Source organism: Cyprinus carpio, chromosome B10 (assembly GCF_018340385.1).
Source record: "Cyprinus carpio isolate SPL01 chromosome B10, ASM1834038v1, whole genome shotgun sequence".
NCBI lineage: Eukaryota > Metazoa > Chordata > Actinopteri > Cypriniformes > Cyprinidae > Cyprinus > Cyprinus carpio.
The window spans coordinates 360,229-386,885 of NC_056606.1; the positions used below are offsets into that span (position 1 = coordinate 360,229).

At 37.8% G+C, this 26,657-nt stretch overlaps 1 protein-coding gene and 1 long non-coding RNA gene across 3 annotated transcripts; one reads left to right on the forward strand and one right to left on the reverse strand.

The window, feature by feature from the left end:
* Nucleotides 1–8,872: 8,872 nt before the first annotated feature.
* LOC122138600 lies at nt 8,873–9,987 on the reverse strand. Its single transcript, XR_006155689.1, has 3 exons — nt 9,775–9,987; nt 9,014–9,077; nt 8,873–8,908 (listed from the first exon to the last, which is right to left on the reverse strand). It is a non-coding gene; the product is annotated as an uncharacterized LOC122138600 (long non-coding RNA).
* Nucleotides 9,988–10,345: 358 nt separating this feature from the next.
* On the forward strand, nt 10,346–26,177 carry LOC109084945 (zinc finger protein 271-like). 2 transcript variants are annotated; one of them, XM_042732058.1, is made up of 4 exons: nt 10,346–10,434; nt 12,413–12,662; nt 15,286–16,958; nt 25,581–26,177. In XM_042732058.1, exons 2-3 carry the CDS (start codon nt 12,629–12,631, stop codon nt 16,752–16,754), a joined length of 1,503 nt encoding a protein of 500 aa, XP_042587992.1. In that variant the 5' UTR covers nt 10,346–10,434; nt 12,413–12,628; the 3' UTR covers nt 16,755–16,958; nt 25,581–26,177. The 2 variants fall into 2 exon arrangements, with proteins under 2 accessions (XP_042587992.1, XP_042587993.1); XM_042732059.1 differs by having other exon boundaries at nt 12,418–12,662.
* The last annotated feature ends 480 nt before the right edge of the window (nt 26,178–26,657 follow it).

A 26,657-nucleotide genomic window follows, 5' to 3' on the forward strand; every position in this document is an offset into this window, starting at 1 on the left:
TAAATATCATTGGTGCCTTGAAATATATATCACACCAGCAGACAGCTTAAATATCATTGGTGCCTTGAAATATATATCACACCTGACAGAAAGGAACTCTCTTGTCCAGTCAGCGGCAGAGTTCTTTGTAAATGGAAGACTGCGAGCTGCCTTGGACCAGTAAGTGATTTAAAGGGTTAATCTGCCCAAATATTACAATTCTGTTACTAATTATTCACCCTCATGGGCTTCCACATCCCAGGACTTTAGTTAACTTCCAGAACACAAATACAGATACTAACATGCTAACATTTCCTGAGAGTTGTCATGATAGAACACCTTTTGTGTTGCAAACATACAGTATATGAAGGTCTTAACGGGTTTGACCTGGGCAATTAATGAAAAAAAAAAAATAATAACAGAATTTGAATTTTTTTTGGGGGAAATAAAAAAATGAAGTTACATTTTTAAGCCTTTCCTTTCTGACAACATAACTATAATCAGTGTTACGTTCCACGCGTGTTATGTGTGCACTTTTACGCTCTTCTGTCCTATTTTCTCTCTGTCTGCAGGTCGGTGTTTATTGGCTGCTTCGACTGCCAATCATTTCTGATGTCATGATGTCCTGCCCATTTGCTGATGCGCCAGCTGTATTTAAGGGCTTGATTTGACCGTGTGTGGCGTGCGCCAGGTCAGCGTACCTCGTGCTCCAACGTGGCCAGTTGTTTCGGGCTATTGCCATTTGTTTCTAACTCCGGTTAACTCACTTTGTGCAGTCTTGCTTTGTGACGTGAGCTTTGATCTATATATAGATTTGTAGATAACAACGTCCGTGTTGGAATTTTTGCCATCATGCCGTCAAATTAAAGTTAATCCATCTAACTAAGTAACATAGCCATGAGCTTTTTGTTTTTGGTTTTGGTTAGATTAATTTGTATTATGTTAGCCTAGGTTAGTGAGTGTCGCACCACCCTTGTATTTTTGTTTGTAGATTATGATAGTTTAGCTTGTGCGTCATATGCGCTGAAGATTTCGGTTTTATTTTCACATTTTCTTTTGTTAGTTTAGAGGTTAGTCGTAAGGATTGGCTTATTCTGTTTATTTTGTTTATTTGGATGACACTTCTGCATCTTTTGTGTAATGTTATTTAATACTACCTTTTTACACAATTTTAGGTACAGTTACAACTGAGTACAGCTTTTATTAATTTAAAGTTCCACTTAAGAAGCACCTTGAAGTCAAATATGTTTGAGATGTGCATCCATTCCAAAATAAAATGCATTGTTCTGCGTAATGCATGTTCGTGTTTATTGTGGGGAAATTGCTCATTTTTAACTGTTTGTTCAGGTTCTCTCACTTGTACACCAGCTTTTCATAGAAAATCATTTTTTCAATGTCAGCATCTAAGCATCTATTAATTCTTCAACAGAGCATTCTTGTAGTTAAAACTTTTACATATTAAAATATTACAAAAGAATGACATTCTTTATAACACACACACTAATCTGCAACACTAGTTTGCCAAAACATTAGCAATTTCTGCACAACATACCTGAAACTTAATCTTCAAATCTGTAACATGGTCAATAGCATGGGAAACCGTTTCCATTTGCTGAGGAGTAAGGTTAATTTAAGGCTGTTCAACAGTTACAGCTGGGATTTTTTCATTTTCAGCTGTGGGCAAAGACTAATACTATGTTGAGCCAGGAGTTCATTAAAATGTTCTGGCCTGTAGAGATTGTCTCCAACCACATTGTTGATGGCTGTGCTGTCAGTTCCTATCCTTGACTCCATTCCTTCTGTCCACATCTGTGTTGGTGTTTTATTGTTTTCTGTCCGCAAAGCATGGTGATTCCATGCTTCTTTGAAGTGCTGTAGTCTAGCTTGGATCTCTGGAAACACTATGCTGAGCGAAACTTTGTGAAGGTCATTGCTGGGATCAAGCAGTTCAGAATCTTCAAGACTGTAGAACATGCTGTAGAATGATTGTAGCACATGTAAAAATACATCCCTCCACAAACGGTCAGTCCTTTGGTTGTGGACCGATTCCCCAGTAATGTGACTCCGGCGCTGAAGTCCTTGTACAAGGTTCATAAACAAGGCCACATGTACGTTCTCACCACCATGATCTGACCTTACAATGTGAAGAACAAAGAGATCCTACAGGTCCCACTTTTTCACAGTTACCAGGTTTCTGTTATGCAGGACATCACAAAAGACACTTTAAATTTAATTGTGAACAAATCAACCTTTACAACAGGTCACAAATAATCAAGAACTGTTTGGACATTTTTTATTTTAACATGAATAAATGATGGGTCTAATAATCAAGAAATGAGGAAGTGTAGGGCAACATAAGGACAACTGGAATATTAGGGACTATAGGAATAAAATACAAACTAGACTTATACTTAGAATAATTTTATGTAATGTATTAATAATTTATATTATCATTAAATGCATCAGGTGAAACATTTGTACAGTTTCACAGTAAATACTCTTTCAAACCAAAATGTAAAAACGTCATTGGATCTAAAATGTCTTAATGATTTAACATTTAGTCGTTTTAGGCCAGGACGATATGGTGAACTGTTAGAATGTTATCGTAGTATTGTGATTTACAATGGCTGCTTAGGTAATTGCATGTTTCTAAACATATTTGGCTGTAGATTCTTTAAATCAGAATTGGATAATGCAAGTCTACACTAGGCTATAATTTAGCATCGCAGAAACGAACTTTCACACCATTTTCATGATGCATTAGCAGAACAAAAACTACAATTAAACTAACCTTATGAGGCGCATGTCCTAATGGCAAGCTGTATAATATTAGAAAAATGGTGACAAATAAGAATGGAAAAAAAAGGAAGAATGGAACAAGGTAATGGTCTAAAAACAGGGTGATGGCAGATTTTAATTACTTTTTCAATATTGTTTTCTTTACTACAAATATTGAAGAAATACAATTTCTTTATTATGAGTCATGGAACTTGACCAGGCAAAGTTGAAAAATGAAAATGAAATTTTGACCTGTTGGAGTGTTTGTTTCTGTTATTTTTAAACGTAGCCTAAATAAGGTACACTGATGTGTGATAATCTGAATGTCACATACAAATACATTTTTATGGACTGACTGGCCTGTGTGTGGAACCTTATCAGTAGCGTTTTTCAGTAGCCATTCAAATAATTGTTTCTTCCTTATTTTCTTCTAAAATGTTAATAAAATTATGTAGACATACAGTTTGTTGTTACAGTCATACTTTTAACTATATGTATTATGTACAATAGGTATATAGATTTGAATTTGTATTATAACTGTATTAATTTTGTAAGTGAAAGTTACATAGCATGTACACTGGATCTGATCCAGTGATCCCTCACTCTGCAAAAAGCGTTGACAGCATTGTTCGAATTTCATCCAGATTTCTGTTCAGTTCTTCATACGTCTCAGGAGGTAGCAAATATGAAATTCTCTGTGCATTTCTTAAGCAATCATCTATCGCACGAAGTTCGCGCTCACCACAATTTATTTCAGTTTGAGTTCTTTGGGAACTCTTTGAGACTTTGAGTTCTTCAATTTGTTGACACTTTCTTGCTATTTTGTCGAGAACAGCTGCCGCCATGGTTTAATAATCCCTGAAGTACTTCCATATCTTTTCTCTCTGAAAACAAAAGCAGACTAGGTTGTTAGCGGTTACCTAGGGAGGCGGGAAGGAACTCTGGGTGGGGCTGAGGAAATGTAGTTTCACATCACGCAACAGCGGATTCGACTAGGAGCAAGTACAATTCAGATATCTTAAAATATAATTGTGACAAGTCGAAACCGAATTAGAGATATCTCTAATTACCTTTGTGGATAAATGATGCGTCTTTTAAAGATATCTATGACATCATTACAGATATCTTAATTGGAGTTTTGACTAGTCAAAACATATATTACAGATATCTCAAATCAGATTTCTTACTATTGCAATTATAATTGCAGATATCTCTAATTGTCATTCTGACTAGTCAAATTATAATTATCACTCATCAAAATACAATTGTTACTATCTTTAAATATATTTATAGAGTCAGAACAAAGGTTTAAATGCTAAAACGGCTTGCCATAGAGCGCGTTCCGGCGGGAAAGTGACGTCGATGCATATCCTTTGTAGTAGGGCTCGCTGCAGCCTGCGTGGACATCCAACCCCGCCCACATCCAAGTGTGACGTCAAAAGTCACGCCCATCCCGACACAACCCCGCCCACGTCCAAGTGTGACGTAAACGAAAGCCACGCCCATATCAAATATGTCTCCTCATGTGATTTCCCCATCCCCGTACCTGGAAACCCGGAGGGGATGTTGTTGAAGCAAATTTATGGAAGTTAATGGGATCTAAATAAAATAATATTGTCCTTCATTTTACTAATACACGTTTTCTTATTTTTTGTAAAGGATGTCTAGGCTAAAATGGCACAACTTAAATCTAATATATATTTAATATGATTTTGTCATCATAACAGCTCCTAAAACGCTTATGTTGATTAAAGTAGGCTTATTGTCATATAAAACTTTTAAACCTTACCTTGTTCATTTATGTAATGAGATAAATTCACATTTATTAAAAAACGATTTTGACCTACCCAAGGCAAAATTGAAATGCATCAAAATTTAAAGGGACAATTAGATTTTGGTATTGTAAAAGTATGCAAAATTATTGTAAAAGTTGGTATTGTATAATTGTCATTTAATTTTCTAAAGATTTATTCCACTTATCATAAAGTGTTAACATTTGAATGACAGAATCAACAGTTCCCCCATATGCAGTAGGCTACACATACTTAGGCTGAATAAAGATTGCATTGATAGATTATATAAGTAACATGACATTGACCTTAAGGCCTTGTTCATCACAAACTTGATATGAAACATGTCCAGGTCCTCCACATACTTAAAGATGAATGAAAAAGACATCCATTGTTTCATTGGGTATTTTTATATTTAGTATTTTATACAAATAATTATATGTACAATTTTACAAAAAAAATAAATAATAATAATAATAATATACACCACCAGTTTTTGAACAGTAAGATTTTTATTATTTTTTAAAGTCTCTTCTGCTCACCAAGCCAGCATTTATTTGATTCAAAACACAGCAAAAACAGTAATGTGAAATATTTTTACAATTTAAAAGAACTGCTTTCTATTTGAATGTATTTTAAAAATGCAGTTTATTCCCTGTGATCAAAGCTGAATTTTCTTCATCATTACTCCAGTCTTCCGTGTATTAAACATAATAATAATAAAATGTTTTTTGAGCATCAAATCAGCATATTAGAATGAAGGATCATGTGACTGGAGTAAGTCACCTTTGAAATCACAGGATTACATTTCATTTTAATAGAAATATAGAAAATTGTTATTTTAAATAACAAAATATATTACAAAAGCAAAATATTATACAAATATGTTAAAATTGGACTGTTTTGGCTGTACTTCGGATTAAATAAAATGCAGGCGATGATGAGCAGAAGATATTTCTTTAAAAACATAAAAAAATCTCACTGTTCAAAAACTTTTGACTGGTTGTGTTTAACAGAAGGTATGCTCCAAATATTATAAAGTCTGAGCAGCTGAATGATCAGATAAACAGTTGTTGACATGCAGTACACACACATACATACACAGACTACACAGAGAGATTCCTTGCTTCAATATATCCTCAGATTCTCCCTCAAGGTAGTCTTTGATGGCATTCTGTTGATTTTTACTGTCCATCTGGAGAACGGCAGGCCCTGTCACCTCCCCACAGAATAACCCACGATGACTCTGTACCACGCTGGACCAATGTCCCTTACAAACTTCCACTTCCTGTCCTCTTGGCGCTCCTGTTAAAAATAGAGAATACATACGTGTTGGGGGTATATGTGTCCACTAAAAATTATTTACCTCATCATTCTACATAGACATTTTTATGATTTTAAACCACAAAAAAATCAATCAATATCTAAAGAAATGCTCTCACCCATACCTCCATGCACCACTGCATGGCTTATGTGGTCCTTCAAGTGAACTGTAACAAGTAAATTTTTCTTTACTGGTGAAACTGCAGCAGGGACCCCTAAACCCGGGAGAACTGCCCTGCATCAGGCTTGGACTGAAAATGTGTAGAATGCTGTAAAAACATGACAAACAAACATTATGTGATCTTTTCGTTAATATAGAAGAATACAAAGATAATTTGTGACATACACAGAGTTATCCAGCAAGACATAATGAAATGATGCGGTTGCCCCAACCAAGTTACTGCACATAGGTACTGTGATCAGAGTATATCATTAAAGATGTCATATGTATGTGTGTGTGAGTGTGTGTGTGTGTGTGTGTGTGTGTGGTTGTGGTGGTGGGGTGGGGGGGCAGGTAAGTACATATGTGTGAGAGGGATGAAGTGTGTGTGTCTGAGTGGGTGAGATGAGTGTTATGTGTGGGGGGGAAGGGTATAAAAAAATATTGCACATTGATTCATAATTGATTTTATGTTGTAAGACCTTGTGCCTTCTATCTATCTATCTATCTGTCTCTCTATCTATCTACACATGTATGTATGTATATATGTATGTATTTGTGTGTGTGTGTGTGTGTGTGTGTGTGTACGCATGCATGCCACGAATACATACATACATATATACATACATGTGTGGATATAGAGCCCCCAACATAAAAACACTCATCTCACCCCGCCACCCCCAAACACACACACACACACACACACCACACACACACATATATTTGTTGCTAGCAATAACGTGCCTGTGTGAAGTTGAAATTAAAAATACTTACTGTTGTTTTATGCACATGCACACAAATGACGGACACGTTCTTAAAGTTGTCAACGTTTGGTAAAGAACAAAGATATTTTTTTTTACTTACCGACACGGCAAACAACAAGAAGGGTCTGTCTGCAGACTGCAAGACAGGGGCGTAACTTGAAGTGGGCGTAACTTGGACGAAAGAGGCGTAACTTGAAGTTGGCCAAATCACACAGAACCACGCGAGATGTCAAAACGAGATTTTATCCGGCTGCGTTCAAAACCGCATACCCTTTAATTAGGCACTTAATTTCAATAAGAACTAATTTAAAGAGCGATAAAAGAGTACATACTCTACAGCCTGAATGCGTATTTGTGTATGAAGCATTAATGCGGATATCATCATCCGCTATGTTGATCATGTGTGACCTACAAAGTTTAAAATGAGGACGTAAAAACTTAAAAGATATGATAAAAATAAGGACAGGTTTAATAAATGTATTGTATCTTGATAATGAAGATTGTAGCATAGCCAATACTGTTAATTTAAGTTTTTATATTTTTAAGAATATTTTTTCAATTATTTTTATGTCACTTTTTTTTCTTTGTATATTATCTCATACTATGATGAACACTTTTAAATTTTTATTTACTGTTTTATGTCATTATGATTGTTCATTGTTAGATACAACCGTCTTACCATGATCTTTTATGTAAAAAGTTTGGCAATAATAATAAAAAAGAGGGTCCAGGTGCACCACCACCTCACAGCATCACTAACTCAACAGTCCAGTACAGTCTCTCTCAGCGACTCTGCAATATCTGCACAAACGAAACGTCGAACAGCTGCTCGAAGATCTTGCCTTTGGAGAAGATTGTTGATTTTATACTCTAAAAATGTAAGTATTACTACTCAAAAATTAACATTACCCCATAATGAATTGCATCTTTTGCACACCCCAAAACTTACATGCAATAATAATGATAAATGCCAACCAATAGTTATATACATTTTTTTCCTTAAAATTACATTTTAGTAAAAGAAGCAAAATGTATTTTCTGTCGTGACATAGCTATACATGAATATACACTAATGCAGTTGATGTGAATACATCAGTTTTCAGTCAAGCAATTAATACATGAATAGATCAAATATTTATATTTTATTTACTGACAACAAGAAACATGTCTAAATGATTAAAAGAATGTATAAATGTTGGCATCACAATAAATGCATACATGTACAAGTCAACAACACATGAAACAAAGCTTCATTCAAACTTACTGTTCTAACAATCATGTATTTACAGATGGTGAACCCCACATCTTACCATCATCTCAACACAGCTGAGACAGTTCTGCTGCGCTGTGCTTCACAATCTCACTCTTCTCAACGGGGATGTCATTGAGCAACAGGATGAGGAAGACCATGATGTCGGCTCTCACCACACAACCTTGAAGCGAGAGCAGAAGAACACATGCAGGACAATCTGACTGCTGCTGTGTCTGCTCCAAACAATCGTGTGCTGCTCTCCATGAGCACCACTACCTGTAAAACATTTACACAGAGTTTACAAGTACATGCATTGATTTATTACTTTTGTAGTGTGCTAAACCACTGAACTGGTTCAAAACTGTGCTTGAGCACGGCTCTTTTCTCCAGCTTGATCAGAGGATTGTAGGCCTCTGTAATAAGAGCACTGTCAATCACTTCAGATAAAAGCTCCATCACATTTTTTGATGATGCTTTTGAAAGTCAGCCTTCATCTTATAAACAGAAACCAGCAGAACAAACTTTACCAAAATCAAAATCCTCAGTGTCTTTTGGTCTTTCTCTAGATGCTCTCGCTGCTGGGGGTCACTGAGGATGAAGAGACCACAGCAGCATCTGGTCCTGATGAGACAGTAAGAACTGGAGTGATGGAACGTCTCATCCGTGTCTCTGGACCATTTCTGGATGCTGCAGTGGACTTCTCCATCCTCAGTGCACACACCAGTCTGCAGACATTTTCATAACCTACATAAATACACACACACACACAATACAAAAAGTCATTACTTTTATTCTTTTGTTTCAGGTTTTTCCTTTTTCTTTTTTCCCCTTTCCTTGCAGGTCCTGCTCCACCACAAAAGATCTGCAGCAAATGCACAGAAATCAACAATAAGAAAAGTGCTGTAATAAATAACTGTTTGAAATTACACTAATTCAAATGTTTTATTTATTTTTGTAGTGTACTTACACAAATCCTTTGATGGCAGCATTCCTTCTTCAGTCACTCTACAGCAGATAAACATAATCTGTTCCTGTAACATCCAGATAAGAATCAGTCTCCTCTGTGATTTATCTGTGATATACTGCATCTGCATGTTGAGTTAGTAACTGATGTAACTCGCTTTTTATCCAACACAAATGTTCCTAAAATTATCAATATTGCAAATGGACAAATAAAATAGATAACTAGTGTTTAGTTACTGTATGTAGATTTGTTTGTTTACATGACTTACACTCATCTAAAGCAGTGTTGACAGTGAATTCTACATAATAGCACACACACATCACTCAGATGTCTGTTTCATGTCTGTCAAATGTGCTCATCTGCAATACTTATCAAAGACTATCCTGTCAGATGATAAATAGACATTTAGTAATAGTCTTCAAGATGTATATATGGTTTATGTAAATCCACTTTAAAAGAAGTGTACTTAATGGAGCTCCCCTGTTAGTTATTCATTATAAAAAGGTGTTTTTTACAGCACAATCACAAATATGCTATATTATGTAATTAACAAACAGGGTTTAGATTAAGCCAGGATCAGGCCATAGCTCAATTAGTCTTGTCTGTGAAACCGGAGGATAGCGTCTTTACACCTTTTGCTTATATGTTGCTGACTTTACACCTTAGTTTTAATAGATTATTAACTCCAAAATCAATACCACTGTATGAAAATAACTTGTACTCTTAAATTTAAATAATTATTTAGTGAAAAAATATATTCTCACCATTGTACCTCATTGTAACTTCTTTCCAGTTTAACGGCGGTTGGCATCCAGCTTATTGGTGCAATACCGCCCTCTTCTGTCCCGGAGTGTGGATCAGATAATAGGTTTTCCTACTAAACGTACACATCACTCACATTGTCCCCTAACATTAATATCTACACACACCTTATGCATCAAATCCTGCCTAAAACCTCTGCTTTCCTTAAAAAAACGTAATCAACAAACTTATCGTTTTGACATCTCGCGTGATTCTGTGAGATTTCGACAACTTCAAGTTACGCCTCCTACTTCAAGTTACGCCTCTTTCAAGTTACGCCCCTGTCTTGCAGTCTGCAGACGTACACGCTTGCACACAACAGCTTCTTTTTTTAGCGGTTGGCAAACAACACAAATTATCTTCTTATCGATGCTTCTTCCTGTTTCAAAATGATTGAGAATGTGACGTATTTTTGACATGGGCGTAGTCTGTGACGTCACACTCTTGGATGTGGGCCGGGTTGGATGCAGAGACCCACATCCCATTAATTATCTCGTCGTTCACGCAAGAAAACGACGCTGATGAATATACTCAGTAGTATTTGGCGCGTCTCTGACCGATTACGTCACAGCTCGTCATTTCAGTCAGCATCGAGTCTTCTGAGGAGAGTCGAGCAGTTCACGGTATTTCTCATATTTACACGATCATCAAACACACTTTACACAGTTTGATCAAGCGACAGGCTCATTTCTGTGTTGTTTTCTTCGAGCACAGCGATACTTGTGCGTCTTTTCTGTCGTCTTCCTGCTGAAATAAACATTTAGTGCAGCATGTGAGGAAAATATGATGAATTCATTCAGACCTGAGCGATTTTGTGTTCGTTTGTGTGATTGTATGTTTTATAGTGATAATAGCTGTTACTGAATGTTAGTGATAGTTTTAGTCTTTATAGTCTGAGGATCATCAATATTAACAGACAAAAACTGTTGAAAACACTCTTTATTTCATGTCAATAGTTCCTGTTTTCACCTCATTTATTATGCTGATATCTTCAGATCTGCTGTAAATTGACACTTAACGCTCATTTCATTGCTGTCAACAGACTGAGGGGATTTGATGACTACAAATATGTACATTTATTTATTTTATACATACATTTACTAACTACCTATATATATACCAGCCATTAAATAAATAAACAAAAAAAATAAATATAATAATACAAACAAAAAGGTCTGAATTAGCATCAGTTGTTCAATATCAATATGAATGTTTAATGCAATTAGTTTGGTCAAATATGAAAAGGGGTTAATATAAAATAAAAATTTGCCAGTATTTAGAGCAATAATAATTTTCTGACATTCAAACACTGTATTTAAGGATCACAGTGAAGCACAAAATACTCTTATTGTCATTTTAAATCTTTATACTTTACCACTTTCCTTCAAACCACTAGATTTCACCCATTTGTCAGCAAGAAGATTTTAATCATTTAAAATATATTTAAATTTAGTGTGATCTCTTATTCTTTTATATATTTTATTAAGTACAGGTCAAGATAAATGTTGATTCCTTTTTACATTAAATATATCTGTTACGCTAAATTATGATATTTTTACCTATATTTTGACTTTTTTATTAGTTATTTGAAACATGAAAATAAATAGGGGTGTAAGTAAATATCGATACACATGAATATCGCAAGATGTTTGGCGATACCATATCAATTTTCAAAAACTCTGTATAAATATTTATTTATTTATTTATTTATTTATTTACATCCAAAATTTGTGGGTTTGTGTTCAGACCACAGACTGTATAAAACCCAACCGCTTGATGTCAGCGTTATCTCAGAGCGTAAACTGATCAACTGACGCATAGCCGGAGAAGCGCATTAGCAAACTCAGCTCACAAGACAAAATAATTATTCCGCTCCCGTGGCATACAGAGCTGAAGTGTGGAATTATTTTGGCTTCAACTATAAAAAACCCACTAAGGAGATCGACAAGAGTCAGTTGCTTGCAAAATAGACCATGTTATATAATCAAAAACTCAGGAAACTAATTTGAATCTGCCAATGCATTAACAAAATAAACACAAAACAAATAATGACAGCGGTGACTGCATAAAGAAAGTATCTGAGCATAGCAATGTGAATATGTTCACACCAGCTCTGTTCAGCACTCCAGCATCGTGATGCATATTGTATCGCCAGATTCTTAGCAATACACAGCCCTAAAAATAAAAGGCCTGCATTAGGGCTGGGCGATATATCGAATGCTTTTGTCACGCGCATTTCGTCAGTAAAGCCGGTTCCCTGATTGCCGCTAAATCGCCATCACCTGCTTTCAAATGAAGTGGCATTTAATAGACAGAGCCGTAGTTCACTGATAAGCCACGCAATATCGCGTTCAATATCGATATGAATCGCCGTCGATATTGAACGCGATATTGCGTGGCTTATCAGTGAACTACGGCTCTGTCTATTAAATGCCGCTTCATTTGAAAGCAGGTGATGGCGATGGCCCTAGCCTGCATTTAATCTTTTTTTTAAATGTAAAATCACTTTTGTACGTTTTATTTGATGCATGCACTAAAATTTGATTTCTGGTCTTTAACTCCGTAAAAACAAACACAGTAACTGATTTTTGATTTTGGCAGATCAGCCCCTTCAACTAATCTGCAGTTGAGTCTACAAAGCCCCACCCACTTCAGTTCACTGTCAGTGAAGATCCCCTCCCATATCTGTTACATCTTCAGTGAAGCTCCTCCCACAGCAGTTCTTCATTAAATTCAGGAATATTCCCATCAGACGAGCATCAGAGCATCAGGAAGAGCTGAAATCTGCAGCGACTGAGAGGACAGGACAGTGAGAACATGAGTGATCCAGAAGATACTGAAGAACAAAGAGGTTGGTGTTTATGTCAAGTCAATGTTTATGTCACCTTTTTATAGCGCTTTTTACAATGCAGATAGCATCAAAGCAGCTTTACAGTGATAACTGGTGAATAATTTTGTCCAGCTTAAGTAAATTCAGTATTGATTCATTCGGTTGTAAAAATCAATAATTAGTTAATTTATCTATATATCAGCACTGGAGAAAACAGTGATGTCATCATCCAGGGCTGCATTTCCCAAAAGCATCGTAAGCTTAAGGTTTCAATGGAGCTACGTCATCTTAGGCTTACGATGCTTTTGGGAAACACTACCCAGTTCAGTTCAGTTCAAATACACTGATGTCAGTGCAGGCAGATCAAAAACATTGTTGAATATCAAGTGTCCCCAACTAAGCAAGCCAAAGGCGACAGTGGCAAGAAACCCAAACTCCCATCAGGTAACATACAGGCGATAAGAATGGAGAGAAAAAAAAAACCTTGGGAGAAATCAGGCTTAGTCAGGGGGCCAGTTCTCCTCTGGTGAACAGCAATCAGTGCATGATGATGATTCAGGCAGCGTTACAGGTCATGAGTCCGATTGGGATTGCATCAGTCAAAATACTTGCTCCAGTTCAATCAAATTGAGGATCGTATTCATCACGCCGGAATGGATGGTTTGTTGGGAATCTGTGCCTGGCTGTTGTGTCAATGAGGTCTTCACAATGGATGATCTAGTTGACTCAATCCCTGCTGATACATCAGGGCTGCATTGTGGTCGTGTCAAGGCGCCAGTCCTTGGTCTCAGCTGGATACGGCCCGGATCCGGTTGACTACGGTAAACCTTGGGATAAACAGAAAGACTAATATTAGCGTAGATGCCATTGTTCTTCTGATGTTACGAGTACATCTGGTGTTTTTATATATATATATATATATATATATATATATATATATATATATATATATATATATATAACCTAATTTATGTAGCCTAATAATCCTTTAACAGATTTGAAAATATAAATTGATAATGTGTTATGTGTATGCCAGGTTAAAGAGATGCGTTTTTAGTCTAGATTTAAACTGACAGAGTGTGTCTGCTTCCCGAACAATGCTAGGAAGATTGTTCCAGAGTTTAGGTGCCAAATAGGAAAAGGATCTACCACCTGCGGTTGATTTCGATATTCTAGGTATTAGGGCTGGGTGATATATTGCATGCGAACAAGCCACGCAATATCGTGTTCATTATCGAAGCCGATTCATCTGCGATAATGAACGCAATATTGCGTGGCTTGTCAGTGATCTACGGCTCTGTCTATTAAATGCCGTTCCATTTGAAAGCAGGTGATGGCGATTTAGTGGTAATCAGAGAACCGGCTTTACTGACGAAATGCGCGTGACAATCGCATGCGATATAACGCCCAGCTCTACTCGGTATTATCAGCTGGCCTGAATTCTGAGATCACAATAAACGTGAAGGACTATAATGCATCAAGAGCTCACTTAGGTACCGGGGAGCTAAACCATTTAGTGCCTTGTAAGTAATTAACAAGATATAAAAATCTATACAGTGTTTAACAGGAAGCCAATGTAGTGTTGATAGAACTCTTCTAGGAAGAACTGCTGCATTTTGGACCAGCTGGAGTTTGTTTATTAGGCGAGTAGGGCAACCACCCAGTAGAGCATTACAGTAATCTAGCCTTGAGGTCATGAATGCATGAACTGTTCTGCATTCTTCATTAAGAGCATATGTCGTAGTTTAGATATATTTTTAAGATGGAAGAATGCAGTTTTACAGATGATAGAAACATGGCCTTCAAATAAAAGATTGGTTTCAAAAGATTTAAATAATTTCCGTGTGTTGGGAATTATCTGATTTCTGTAACGTGAGATGACTAGCAGATGGTCGGTTTAGCCAGTCTGTCTCCTTCCTGACCTGGGCCGTAGTTTGTCATGTTTCAGCTCTAAGACTATGTGCCATATTACTAGAGAGAAGAGCAGCACCATCCCAGGAGGGATGAATACCATCTCTTTTCAAAAGGTTAGGTCATCTTCTGGTGAAGACACTAGGGCAGTGCTCAAGTTTGTCGTCATCAAATCAAGTTGTATTTCTCATAAATTATTTATTAAGTTATTCATAGTTAAAAAGATTATTCTTCTTTCAGTAACTTTAGTAAAATGGTTGGTGAATGTGATCAGCACCATTCTGATTAAGGATTCATTGCCGTTTCTGTGTGCATCTTTGTCATTACGCTGAACACAGAGAATTCAGAACAAACACTGTACAGTTTGTGTTTTAACTGAGACAATGGATTGAGATTGTTTTCTCTTCCTCCTATCATGCTGTAGAAAGAGCCCAGATGATGTAACTTCCTGAGTTTCTCAGTTTTAAGAAACGCTCTGCCTTTAAAAGGAGGATAATCATTTCAGAAGTAACAGTGTAAGGCTGAAATAACCTCTCATACTTTGATCTCCTGAAGTACGGACAATACAAACACACGTTTTCACAGTCCACAGAGTGAAGATGTGGAAAAGCTTTTTCCCTCCCTTCCCTTCCTTCACATTCGTTTCTTCACCCGCACTTCTTTACCTTTACCCATTCTTCACTTCACTCTTAATGATCATATGAAAGTATAATGTTCGCTGTCTTTCTTTCAGACCTGATGGAAGAGAGCGAGGAGAGTGAAGAACTGAGTGAAGTAGAGGAGGAACATCATGACAAACCTGGAGAAAAACCCTTGAGTCGCTCAAAGACTAAAAAGACATTTATAAAGAAAAGAAGAGCCAAGAAATCTACAACCTGCACTCAGTGTGGAAAGAGTTTATCAACAAAGCAAAGTCTTGAGTATCACATGAGAATCCACACCGGAGAGAAGCCGTTTACATGTGATCAATGTGGGAAGAGCTTCACACACAAACAAACCCTTAAAGGACACATGAGGATCCACACCGGAGAGAAGCCGTTCATATGTGATCAGTGTGAGAAGAGTTTCTCAAATAAACAACATCTTAGGGTTCACATGAAAGTTCATACTGGAGAGAAGCCGTACATATGTGATCAGTGTGAGAAGAGTTTCATGAGGAAAGATGGTCTTGAGAGTCACATGAGGATCCACAGTGGAGAGAAGCCGCACACGTGTGATCAATGTGGAAAGAGTTTCAAACACAAACACACCCTTAGAGAACACATGAGGATCCACACTGGAGCAACGCTTCTGTACGCTTGTGATCAGTGTGGGAAGAGTTTCACACACAAAAAATCCCTTAATGTTCATGTGAATATCCACAAAGGAGTGAGACCATTCACATGTGATCAGTGTGGAAAAACATTTAACGGGGATCTAGCTCTGAAGAAACACCTAAGTATTCATACGAAGGAGAAGCCACATTCATGTTCTTTGTGTGGAAAGAGATTTTCACTGCTGGAATATTTACATAAACATCAGAAAACACACACTGGTGTAAGAGAGTACATGTGCTTTGAGTGTGAGAAGATTTTTTCTACAGCAAACAATTTAAAACTCCACCAGAGAATTCACACTGGAGAAAAACCTTACAAGTGTTCACATTGTGACAATAGATTCAGTTGTTTAACAAATCTGAAAGGACATGAAAGGATCCACACTGGAGAAAAGCCATATAAGTGTTCACACTGTGAAAAGAGATTCAGTCGGTCATCATCTCTGAAAATGCATGAGATGATCCACACTGGAGAAAAACCTTACAAGTGTTCACACTGTGACAAGAGATTCAATCAGTCAGCATCTCTGAAAGCACATGAGAGGATCCACACTGGAGAGAAACCTTACAAGTGTTCACACTGTGACAAGAGATTCAGTGAATTGGGACATCTGAAAACACATGAGAGGATCCACACTGGAGAAAAACCTTACAAGTGTTCACACTGTGACAAAAGATACAGTGTGTCAACAGAAGTAAAAATACATGAGAGGATCCACACTGGAGAAAAACCTTACAGGTGTTCACACTGTGACAAGAGATTCACTCAGTTAGCAAATCTGAAAACACATGAGAGGATCCACACTGGAGAAAGACCTTACAAGTGTTCACACTGTGACAAGAGATTTACTCAGTTAGAACATTTGAAAGCACATGAGAGGATTTGAAGAAAAACCTCACAAGTGTTCAAACTGTGACAAGAGATTTAGTCGGTCACAACATCTGAAAAGACATGAGAGGATTCACACTGGAGAAAAGCCGCACACATGTGATCAGTGTAGGAAGAGTTTCTCTATTAAAAGTCACCTGAAGAAACACATGAAGATCCATACAGTGGAGAAACTGGATCTCCTTGATCCTCGCCGGACAAGGTTTGTTCAGTTATCTTCATTATTGACTCAAATAAAAAACAATCACAGTAAGTTTTTCATCTTTACGAGCAGTAAAGTCTCTTCTGTGTACGTTTCTTAACAGCCATGATGAACAACAGGACATTTTGGTAGTTGCTTGATATCTGCTTCAGATTTTCACATTTGTTACGTCCCTAGCTAATCTAGGCTTGGGGGAACTGGCAACAGAATAAAAATGTTGTGATGTGTGGAGGCAGCAAGGTTCAAGTCCCAACCCTAGGGATTTAACAAAGACCATAAATCAATTCAATGTCAAAAACATATTCTTTATTTTACAAATATGGGAGAATTTCAAGGCTTCAAGAGGGGGCAAGGCCAATAACAGATAAAAGAAGTATATACAAACAAGATACTAACTTACAAAATAAAAAGGGTTCCCTTTTGATAATTCACTCGTACTGCGTATGGGGGAAAACGCTCCTTTTTCCTCGATGCTGAAATCTTTTTCAGTAGCGCATTGTAAACTGCACAGCCATTGATTCAAACTGGAAAACTTTTTGAATTAATGACGGCATGGCGTAACTGTGCGAGCCTATGGCAATGCAGCGTGCCAAAGCCCGCCAAAATGGGCGGGGCGACTGGCTATATAAGCAAGCATTTCACCATAAGATTTCAGGTCCTTCGCCGGAACTCCATGCTGAACGCCTTCGCCTGCTGGAACGAGCTTCCCGCCGTTGAAGAGGCACCGCAGCGGACCAGCTGAGATTCACCGGCCACCTGCAGTGCCGGCGCCCTCACAGACTGCCCGCCCACTTCGTGCCTCCAGGTCTCTCAGCACTTCTCCTGCAGCCATCCGGCCAACAATTTAAAGAGCTATTTCCAGTGGGTTTTAACCGCTTAAAAGAGCAATTTCTCCGCCGTTTTCATGGCATTCTCTCACTCTGAGGATCTTCGCTCTGTAGCAGCTGTTCACCGTGCCGCCTTCAGCATCTGGGAGCATTCAGCTCATCCCTACCATCTTCCGTCAAGTGAGTACAGAGATTGTATTTCTGTTTTCTCGCTGGCATTTGCTTCAAAATGCTGTGCCTCCGAATGCATCATTTGCTGGGTCAGCCCCTGCAAACCGCGTTCATTGAGGATGCGTGCTCTCATTACGGGAACACGAGAGCAAGCTCTCACTCTCAGCTGAATTTGACATGATGCTCTTCCCCGACTTAGGCGAGACTCATGATACATTTTCAGTCTGATTGAGTGCATGTCAAGACGATGGAAGACGAGCACAGAGTCCTCCTTGTGGCCCCACTCTGGAGGAGCCAAGTTTGGTCCTCAGAGCTATTCAGGCTTTCCATGAAAGCCCCATGGCCGATCCCTCTGAGACGGGACCTCCTCTCTCAGGCGAACAGGGCAATCTGGCATCCATAGCCAGAACTCTGGGGTCTGCACCTATGGTCCCTCGATGGGAGCCTTTAAACCTCCCCAGGGACATGCTGAATACCATTTCTCAGGCGAGAGCCCAGTCTACAACATGCAGCTATGCCTAGCAGTGGTCGGTCTTCGTCGACTGGTGCTCTGCACAAATGTGTAGTCGTGTATGATGTATCTCTGATACTGTCATTTCTCCAGGAGTGTCTGGACAAGGGCCTCAGTCCTTCCACGCTCAAGGTGTATGTATTTGCCATTGCAGCATTCCACGCTCCTATCACTGGCCAATCAGTGGTTCTAGGTGGTTGAACCCCCCACATCCTCTCACTGTTCCCACTTGGGACCTTCCACGGTCCTCAGATCGCTCAAAGGGCCCCCCTTTGAGCCACTGCGGTCAGCTAACCTTCGGCCCTTAACGCTCAGAACCGCTCTGCTACTTGCACTAGCATCGGTCAAGCGTGTTGGCAGGCCCTCTCCGTGAGCCCTGCATGCCTTGAGTTTTGGCCCAATGACTCAAAAGTCATTCTAAAGCCCAGGCATGACTATGTCCCTAAAGTCCTCTCGACCACATTCAGAGCACAGGTCATTTTCCTCTCAGCGCTGCCTCCCTTGTCAGACGAGCAAGAGTTGAAATTACTCTGCCCAGTAAGGGCATTGAGGACTTACATTGAGTGGCAATGTTTTGAAAATCTGACCAGCTTTTTGTCTGCTTTGGGTCTCCGGTCTCAAAGCAACGACTCCCGTGTTGGATAGTCGGCACTATTGCTCTGTTACTCCTCTATGGGCCTTGATTGCCCCATAGGAGTAAGAGGCCACTCCATTAGAGGGATGGCCTCCTCGTGGGCCTGGTCTAGTGGTGTCTCTGTCAAAGACATCTGTGCGGCGGCCAGTTGGCGCTGTCCATTTTTGTCAGATTTTATAACCTGTACGTTCTGACCTTGCATGCTTGTGTCCTCTCGGTATGATACAACAGCCTCTGTCAAGCTCTGTCATTATGCCACTCCTAGGGAGCTAGCTCCCTCTTAGCAAGTGTAACAAATGGTTCAACGGCTTCGGCCTTCTCACTTGTCCTCTGGACCCCTCCGGTGTCCTGTCCAGTCGTTCCCTCCCGTGGCACGGCGAGGCTGAATTTGTTCCCCCATATGCAGTACGAGGCTGCAGCTTCAGTGTCGTCGCTTCAGTCAAATGACCTGAAATCCTATGGCGAAATGCTCACTTATATAGCCAGTCTTCCCGCATACTGGATGTTTTTCCCTTTTCACACCATTCTTTGTAAACCCTAGAAATGGTTGTGCGTGAAAATCCCAGTAACTGAGCAGATTGTGAAATACTCAGACCGGCCCGTCTGGCACCAACAACCATGCCACGTTCAAAATTGCTTAAATCACCTTTCTTTACCATTCTGACATTCAGTTTGGAGTTCAGGAGATTGTCTTGACCAGGACCACACCCCTAAATGCATTGAAGCAACTGCCATGTGAGCCATGTGATTGGTTGATTAGATAATTGCATTAATGAGAAATTGAACAGGTGTTCCTAATAATCCTTTAGGTGTGTGTGTGTATGTGTGTGTGTGTGTAAAATATAATCTTCTCAGTATTATCAGCAGCTATTGAATTTCTTAGGAGCAAATTACCCTCCTCCATCCCCAGCTCCTCCTCTATCCCCAGCTCTTCCTCTTCCTCAATCAGGACTGGCCTTATTATTGCCCTGATCAGACTTAAGTGTACATGTTAAATTATGACATTAAGTGATATCTACATACGTTGGTCCTGTTCTGTTTACCCCAGGGGTTTTATTGCTGCTCTCCCTACTCTTATCAATGCTAGGCTGCATGGATGTGCAGGGAGTTCTTGCCCAGAACAGAACTGTACCGCCAATACAAACTCTATGCATTATCAATCTTATTTGACAATAGTGGTCCTGACAGAAAAGAGTGTTAACACAGTAACAGTAAAAAAAAAAGAAGAAAAAAATCACTCAACAAAATATAAATCAAATCAACTAAAAAAGCTGAAGAAAAGAAGCCTCGCAACACAGCCTTTGTGCAATGGTGCTGCTTAAAGGGTTAGTTCACCAAATAAATATAATGATGTCATAAATTACTCACCCTCGTGCTGTTTTACACTCGCTAGACCTTTGTTGATCTTCGGAACACAAATTAAGATATTTTAGTTAAAATCAACGGTGACCGGGAGGGGACATGTTCGGTTCGCTTAGTTTTGTCGTGGCCACAACATATAAACTCGTGGGAACGTGATATGCCCTGGCCATGAGATATTAATTTGTGGGAACGTGATAAGTCGTTCCCTCACCATATGTTCTCGAGGCCACGACTTTACATCGCGTGGCCATGACATAAGGATGTTGTTACCTCGACAAAACGATCTCGTGGCCACGCAATGTAAAGTCGTGGCCTTGAGATCATATGGTGAGGGAACGACATTTTTCTCGTGGCCACGAGAAAAGAATAAAGAATCTGCGCTACCATAGCAACCTGGAACTATCAGAAATGGATAAAATTATAATATTTATTTTTTAAAAAGCGCGGAATTAAGAAGTGATTATATTAACATGTTGCCTATTGTGTTGTGTGCGATGCCTACAGCAGCATTCGAATGAATTTTATCAATAAATAGGCTATGCCTATTAGAATATGCCATGTAACAGTCTTTTAAATCCATTCACTGATTGTTAATTTTTTATTTATTTTTATTTAGTATGATTATTATTAGGCTATCATTATTGGTTAAATGTTTTTTTTTATTCATTGTTATGTAGCCCTATTTGCTTTATTTTCCCCTTCATTTCATGTATCCTTTCTGTAGGCCTGTATTATGTTGTTACCTATATTTTGTAAACACTTTAAATGCCAAATCATGCCAATAAAATGTGACTTTATGACTGTATTGTAGCCGTGAAGATAGGATAAATGAGCGTCTGTTATCATTTGTAGACCCTCGTGCCCGTAACAGCATTTGAATGAAGTTCGAATAATTTATTATTATTAATTGGTTATATGTTAAAAGAATATTTAAGCTAAAAAAAAAAAAAAAAAATCCATTCACTGATATAGCCTAGACTAAAACATAATTTTATTCATTTTATTTAGGTTTAATAGGCATATTATTAATACTAGCCTAGTAATAATAATAATAATAATAATTATCATTTGAATGCTATAGTGGCAACATCGAGTGCAATAGGCTATTTCACCTTCATTTATATAGCGCTTTTTACAATGCAGATTGTGTCAAAGCAGCTTGACATTGATAATTGGGTATATAATTTTTCCTTTTAAAGAATAGTGTCAATGCAGGCAGATCAAAAGCACTGTTGAATAAATGTCAAGGATACTGTTGAATATCAAATGTCAAGTCAAATTAAATCAAATTAGGGCTGCACGATTAATCATATTTTAACACGATAACGATATCTGCTTCTCTCGATTGATTTTAAATAATCGTCACGATATTGGCCCGCTCTATGAAAATGAACATAATTTGGAAATATTGGAAGTAATATTAGGAATTTCGCTGTTTTATCTTTTGAAGTTCCTAAAGGTTTTACCAGTTTTCATAATGTTGATCAGCTAGAAATGATTTTTCTTTGCTTTACGAATTTGCCGGGCAATTTGAATCTGGTTTGTCTTATTGCAAACGAATTGTGTTTCTTTAAAATCTAATGTGAATACATATTACAAAGCGCTCGCCAAAACCATGTTTTGTATTGATTTACCATCTAGCGAAGTTATCATAGTTGGCTAAATTTAGTTGTTCCACAGTTTAGGTGCCAAATAGGAGACGGATCTACCGCCTGCAGTTGATTTTGATATTCTGGGTATTATGAGCTGGCCTGAATTCTGAGATCGCAATAAACATGAAGGACTATAATGCTTTAAGAGCTCGCTTAGGTACTGGGGGGCTAAACCATTTAGTGCTTTGTAAGTAATTAGCAAGATTTTGAAATCTATACGATGTTTAACAGGAAGCCAATGCAGTGACGACAGAACTGGGCTAATATGGTCATACTTCCTAGTTCTAGTAAGGACTCTAGCTGCTGCATTTTGTACGAGCTGTAGTTTATTTATCAAGCGGGAGGAACAACCACCCAGTAGAGCATTACAGTAATCTAACCTTTAGGTCATGAACGCATGAACTAACTGTTCTGCATTCTTCATTGAGAGCATATGTCGTAGTTTAGATATATTTTTAAGATGGAAGAATGCAGTTTTACAGATGCTAGTAACATGGCCTTCAAATGAAAGATTGGTATCAAAGAGCACACCCAGGTTCATAACTGACGACGAAGACTTAATAGAGCAGCCATCAAGTGTTAGACAGCATTCTAGGTTATTACGTGAAGAAGTTTTTGGTCCAAAAATTAGGATCTCTGTTTTATCTGAATTTAGTTGTAGGAAATTACTGGTCATCCAGTTTTTTATATCAGCTATGTATTCTGTTAATTTTGTGAATTGGTAAGTTTCGTCAGGGCGTGAAGAAATATAGAGCTGAGTATCATCAGCGTAACAATGAAAACTAATGCCATGCTTCCTAATGATATCTCCCAAGGGTAGCATGTACAGAGTGAAAAGCAATGGTCCTAGTACTGAGCTTTGCGGTACTCCATATTTAACTTGTGATCGATATGATATCTCATTGTTTACTACTACAAACTGATAACGGTCAGATAAGTATGATTTGAACCATGCCAATGCAATTCCACTAATGCCAACATCATTTTCAAGTCTATTTAAGAGAATATTGTGATCGATAGTGTCAAATGCAGCACTAAGATCCAGTAACACTAATAGAGAGATACAACCACGATCTGATGATAAGAGCAAATCATTAGTAACTCTAATGAGAGCAGTCTCAGTACTACGGTACGGTCTAAATCCTGACTGGAAATCCTCACAGATATTATTTCTTTCTAAAAAGGAACATAGTTGCGATGAAACTGCCTTTTCAAAGTATCTTTGACAGAAAAGTAAGATTTGAGATCGGCCTGTAATTGACTAATTCTTTAGGATCAAGTTGTGGTTTTTTTAATAAGAGGTTTAATAACAGCCAGCTTAAAAGTTTTTGGTATGTATCCTAATGACAAAGATGAATTAACAATATTAAGAAGGGGATCTATGACTTCTGGAAGCATCTCTTTCAATAGCTTAGTTGGTATAGGGTCTAATTTTGATGATTTAACAAGTTTAGACAATTCTTCCTCTCCTAAAGCAGTAAATGAAATGATTTTTTCCTCAGGGACACTACAATGCAATGTCTGACACGATACTGTAGTAGACGGTTGCATGGTTATAATTTTCTCTCTAATATTATCAATCTTGCAAGTAAAGAAGTTCATAAAGTCATTACTGCTGTGCTCTTTGGAAACATCAGAAGTTGAAGCTTTATTTCTTGTTAATTTAGCCACTGTATCAAATAAATACCTAGGGTTGTGTTTATTTTCTTCTAAGAGTTTTGAAAAATTGGCAGATCTGGCAGTTTTTAAGGCCTTTCTGTACTCAATCATTTTCTCTCTCCACGAAATGCGAAATACTTCTAGTTTTGTTTTCTTCCAGCTAATTACGCTTATTACATTGCGCGCGATGTTGCCACTATATAGACAGCATTCAAATAATAATAATTTCTTAATTCCGCACTTATTTTATCATTCTTAATTCCAGGTTGCTATGGTAGCGCGCGTTGTTTACACATGTAACTCGTGGCCATGAGAAAAATGTCGTTCCCTCACCATATGATCTCGAGGCCACGACTTATTATCACGTTCCCGCGAATTAATATCTTGTGGCCACGATATATATTATCACGTTCCCACAAGTTTATATGTCGTGGCCACGACAAAACTAAGTGAACCAAACATGTCCCCTCCCGGTCACCATAGAAATCTGATGGCTCCGTGAGGCCCCCATAGGGAGCAATGACATTTCCTCTCTCAAGATCCATTAATGTACTAAAAACATATTTAAATCAGTTCATGTGACTACAGTGGTTCAATATTAATATTATAAAGACACAAGAATATTTCTGGTGTGCCAAAAACATTAAATAACGACTTGTATAGTGATGGACGATTTCAAAACACTGCTTCAGGAAGCATCAGAGCGTTATGAATTAGTGTGTTGAATCAGCGGTTCAGGGGCCGTATTCACAAAACATTTTATCTTACCACTAAGAGTTCTCCTAAATAGCAGTAAAAGTTCTTAGCTAAGAGTTTTCTCTTAAAACCTATTCACAAAGCTGCTGAGACAAACTTTTACTAAGAAATAGAACATTATTAGAGTATATATAATACATAACTCTATTCAATGTGAACTCATGAAAACAATTGCCACAGGTAATCAGACAATATTTATTTATTTGTTAAAGATTTATTTTTGGTGTCATCATAGATTTAAATCTATAAATCAAAATGTATTGCATTTATGAAGAAAAAGTTCAGCACCCAAGGCTCTATTGCTATTCCCTCAGTGGTGTTCAGTGTCTTTGGGTGGATTTAGGACTGTTTGTGATTTGCTCTTAGTGATTTAGGAGTCCTCTTGACTGCTCCTAACGTTTCACAGATTTAGGAGCTAGTTTTAGTGCTAAAATGCTTTGTGAAATACTCTTAGAGCAAAAATTTAGGACTCCTAAAATTAGGACTGACACGCCCATTACATCGGCAAGTTAGGAGGTACTTTTAGCCTTAAGATGTTTTGTGAATACGGCCCCAGAGCGCCAAAGTCATTTCAGCAGTTTGGCACACGATCCGAATCATGACAGAAAGTATCTGATGAGATTTGTTTTACTTAAAGCTGCTGCCCGTAACGTTTTTTTGGTTAAAAATGATCTAAAATCCATATTTGAGCAACCAGCCAGTGTTCAAAACTATCTCCTTACCTTAGCCCGATTCACAACGGTAAGCTTGTAATAATGTTTCATAATTCGGGTGGTACTGGTGGGTTTTCGAGGGAAATTCAAGCATGTCTTTGCGTCACATCTGTAAACAGAAAGAACGAGTCCCAGCTAGATCGCATGCGAGTTGGATCATTTATAGCCGTTTCATAACACAAATCATCTTCATGACATTAAAATAGATCATAATCATGACACAGCAGTTGTTGACCAGATTAAAATGACTATTAAACTCCTCATGATCTTTGAGCTTCACTTTTCATTTCATTTTGTCTCTCATTTGAAATCTCACATGATTTAATGTTTCTTTTAGATCTGATGGACGAAAACAAGAAAAGAAAAACAGAAGACAAAAGTGTAAAAAACGCTTCACATGTAAATCAAGGCTGAAGATTCACATGAGAGTTCACACTGGGAAGAAACGAATCAGTGAAATCACATCTGCCTTCTTGTTCTGAAGAAACGCCATTTAACTGTGATCAGTGCGGTGAACATTGAGCATCAGTCCTGAAGAAACACCTGAAGATTCACACAAAGGAGAAGATTTATTCGTAATAATATAGCAGAAATTACACAGCACTATGTGTTGAAACCTTAGAAACACATGAAAGGATTCTCACTGGAGAGAAACACATCAGCGTTTGATCAATGATCTAGTCTACAGTCTCGATCACAGTAACTAGATCATCTCTAGATCCAGCAGCGACACCAAACGTTACAAGTCTTGAATTTCACTTTGAGTCGACAACGAACTAGATGTAGTTTCAAAGGGTGTATGTTTTCAGCCCAGTCTGTCCTGTAAATGTTTTTGTACACCCTCATGTTTTCCTGACATAACCTTGGAAATACTGCTTCATTTTCCAATAAATCATTAAAAAGTTTTATTTTAAAGTATTAGACTATTATGAAAAAAACTGTGTAACTTCTTTACTCTTGTCAGGAAATCTGGGAGAATAAAAAGATTCCCTTTAGAAATACTTATGGATTTGCTTACTTCAAATTTCTTTAGAGAGTAAAGTATTATTTTTACTATTTTTACCCGAAACAGTGTGTTGAGAGCATTAATGAGTTCACATGTAATATCTGTTTCATTCCACCAGAGGGCCTGAAAGTCCACAAGTGAGAAACAAACACATACAATAACATACAAATGATCTTTTAGACAATAAACTAGTTATGGCTCAATAGAGACTCATAGAAGTCATAAAACTTATATAATAATCATGCTTTCATTTCATGTTGTCATTATGATAATTAGTTACAAGTGACTTGAGTGAAACACCTTCTTTAGTTATATTACCCCATTCTCAATAAAGACAACAATAACTTGAATTAGAAATACTTTAATGAGTATCAAAACTGGTCTTAGATATTCAGTATCATTGATGTG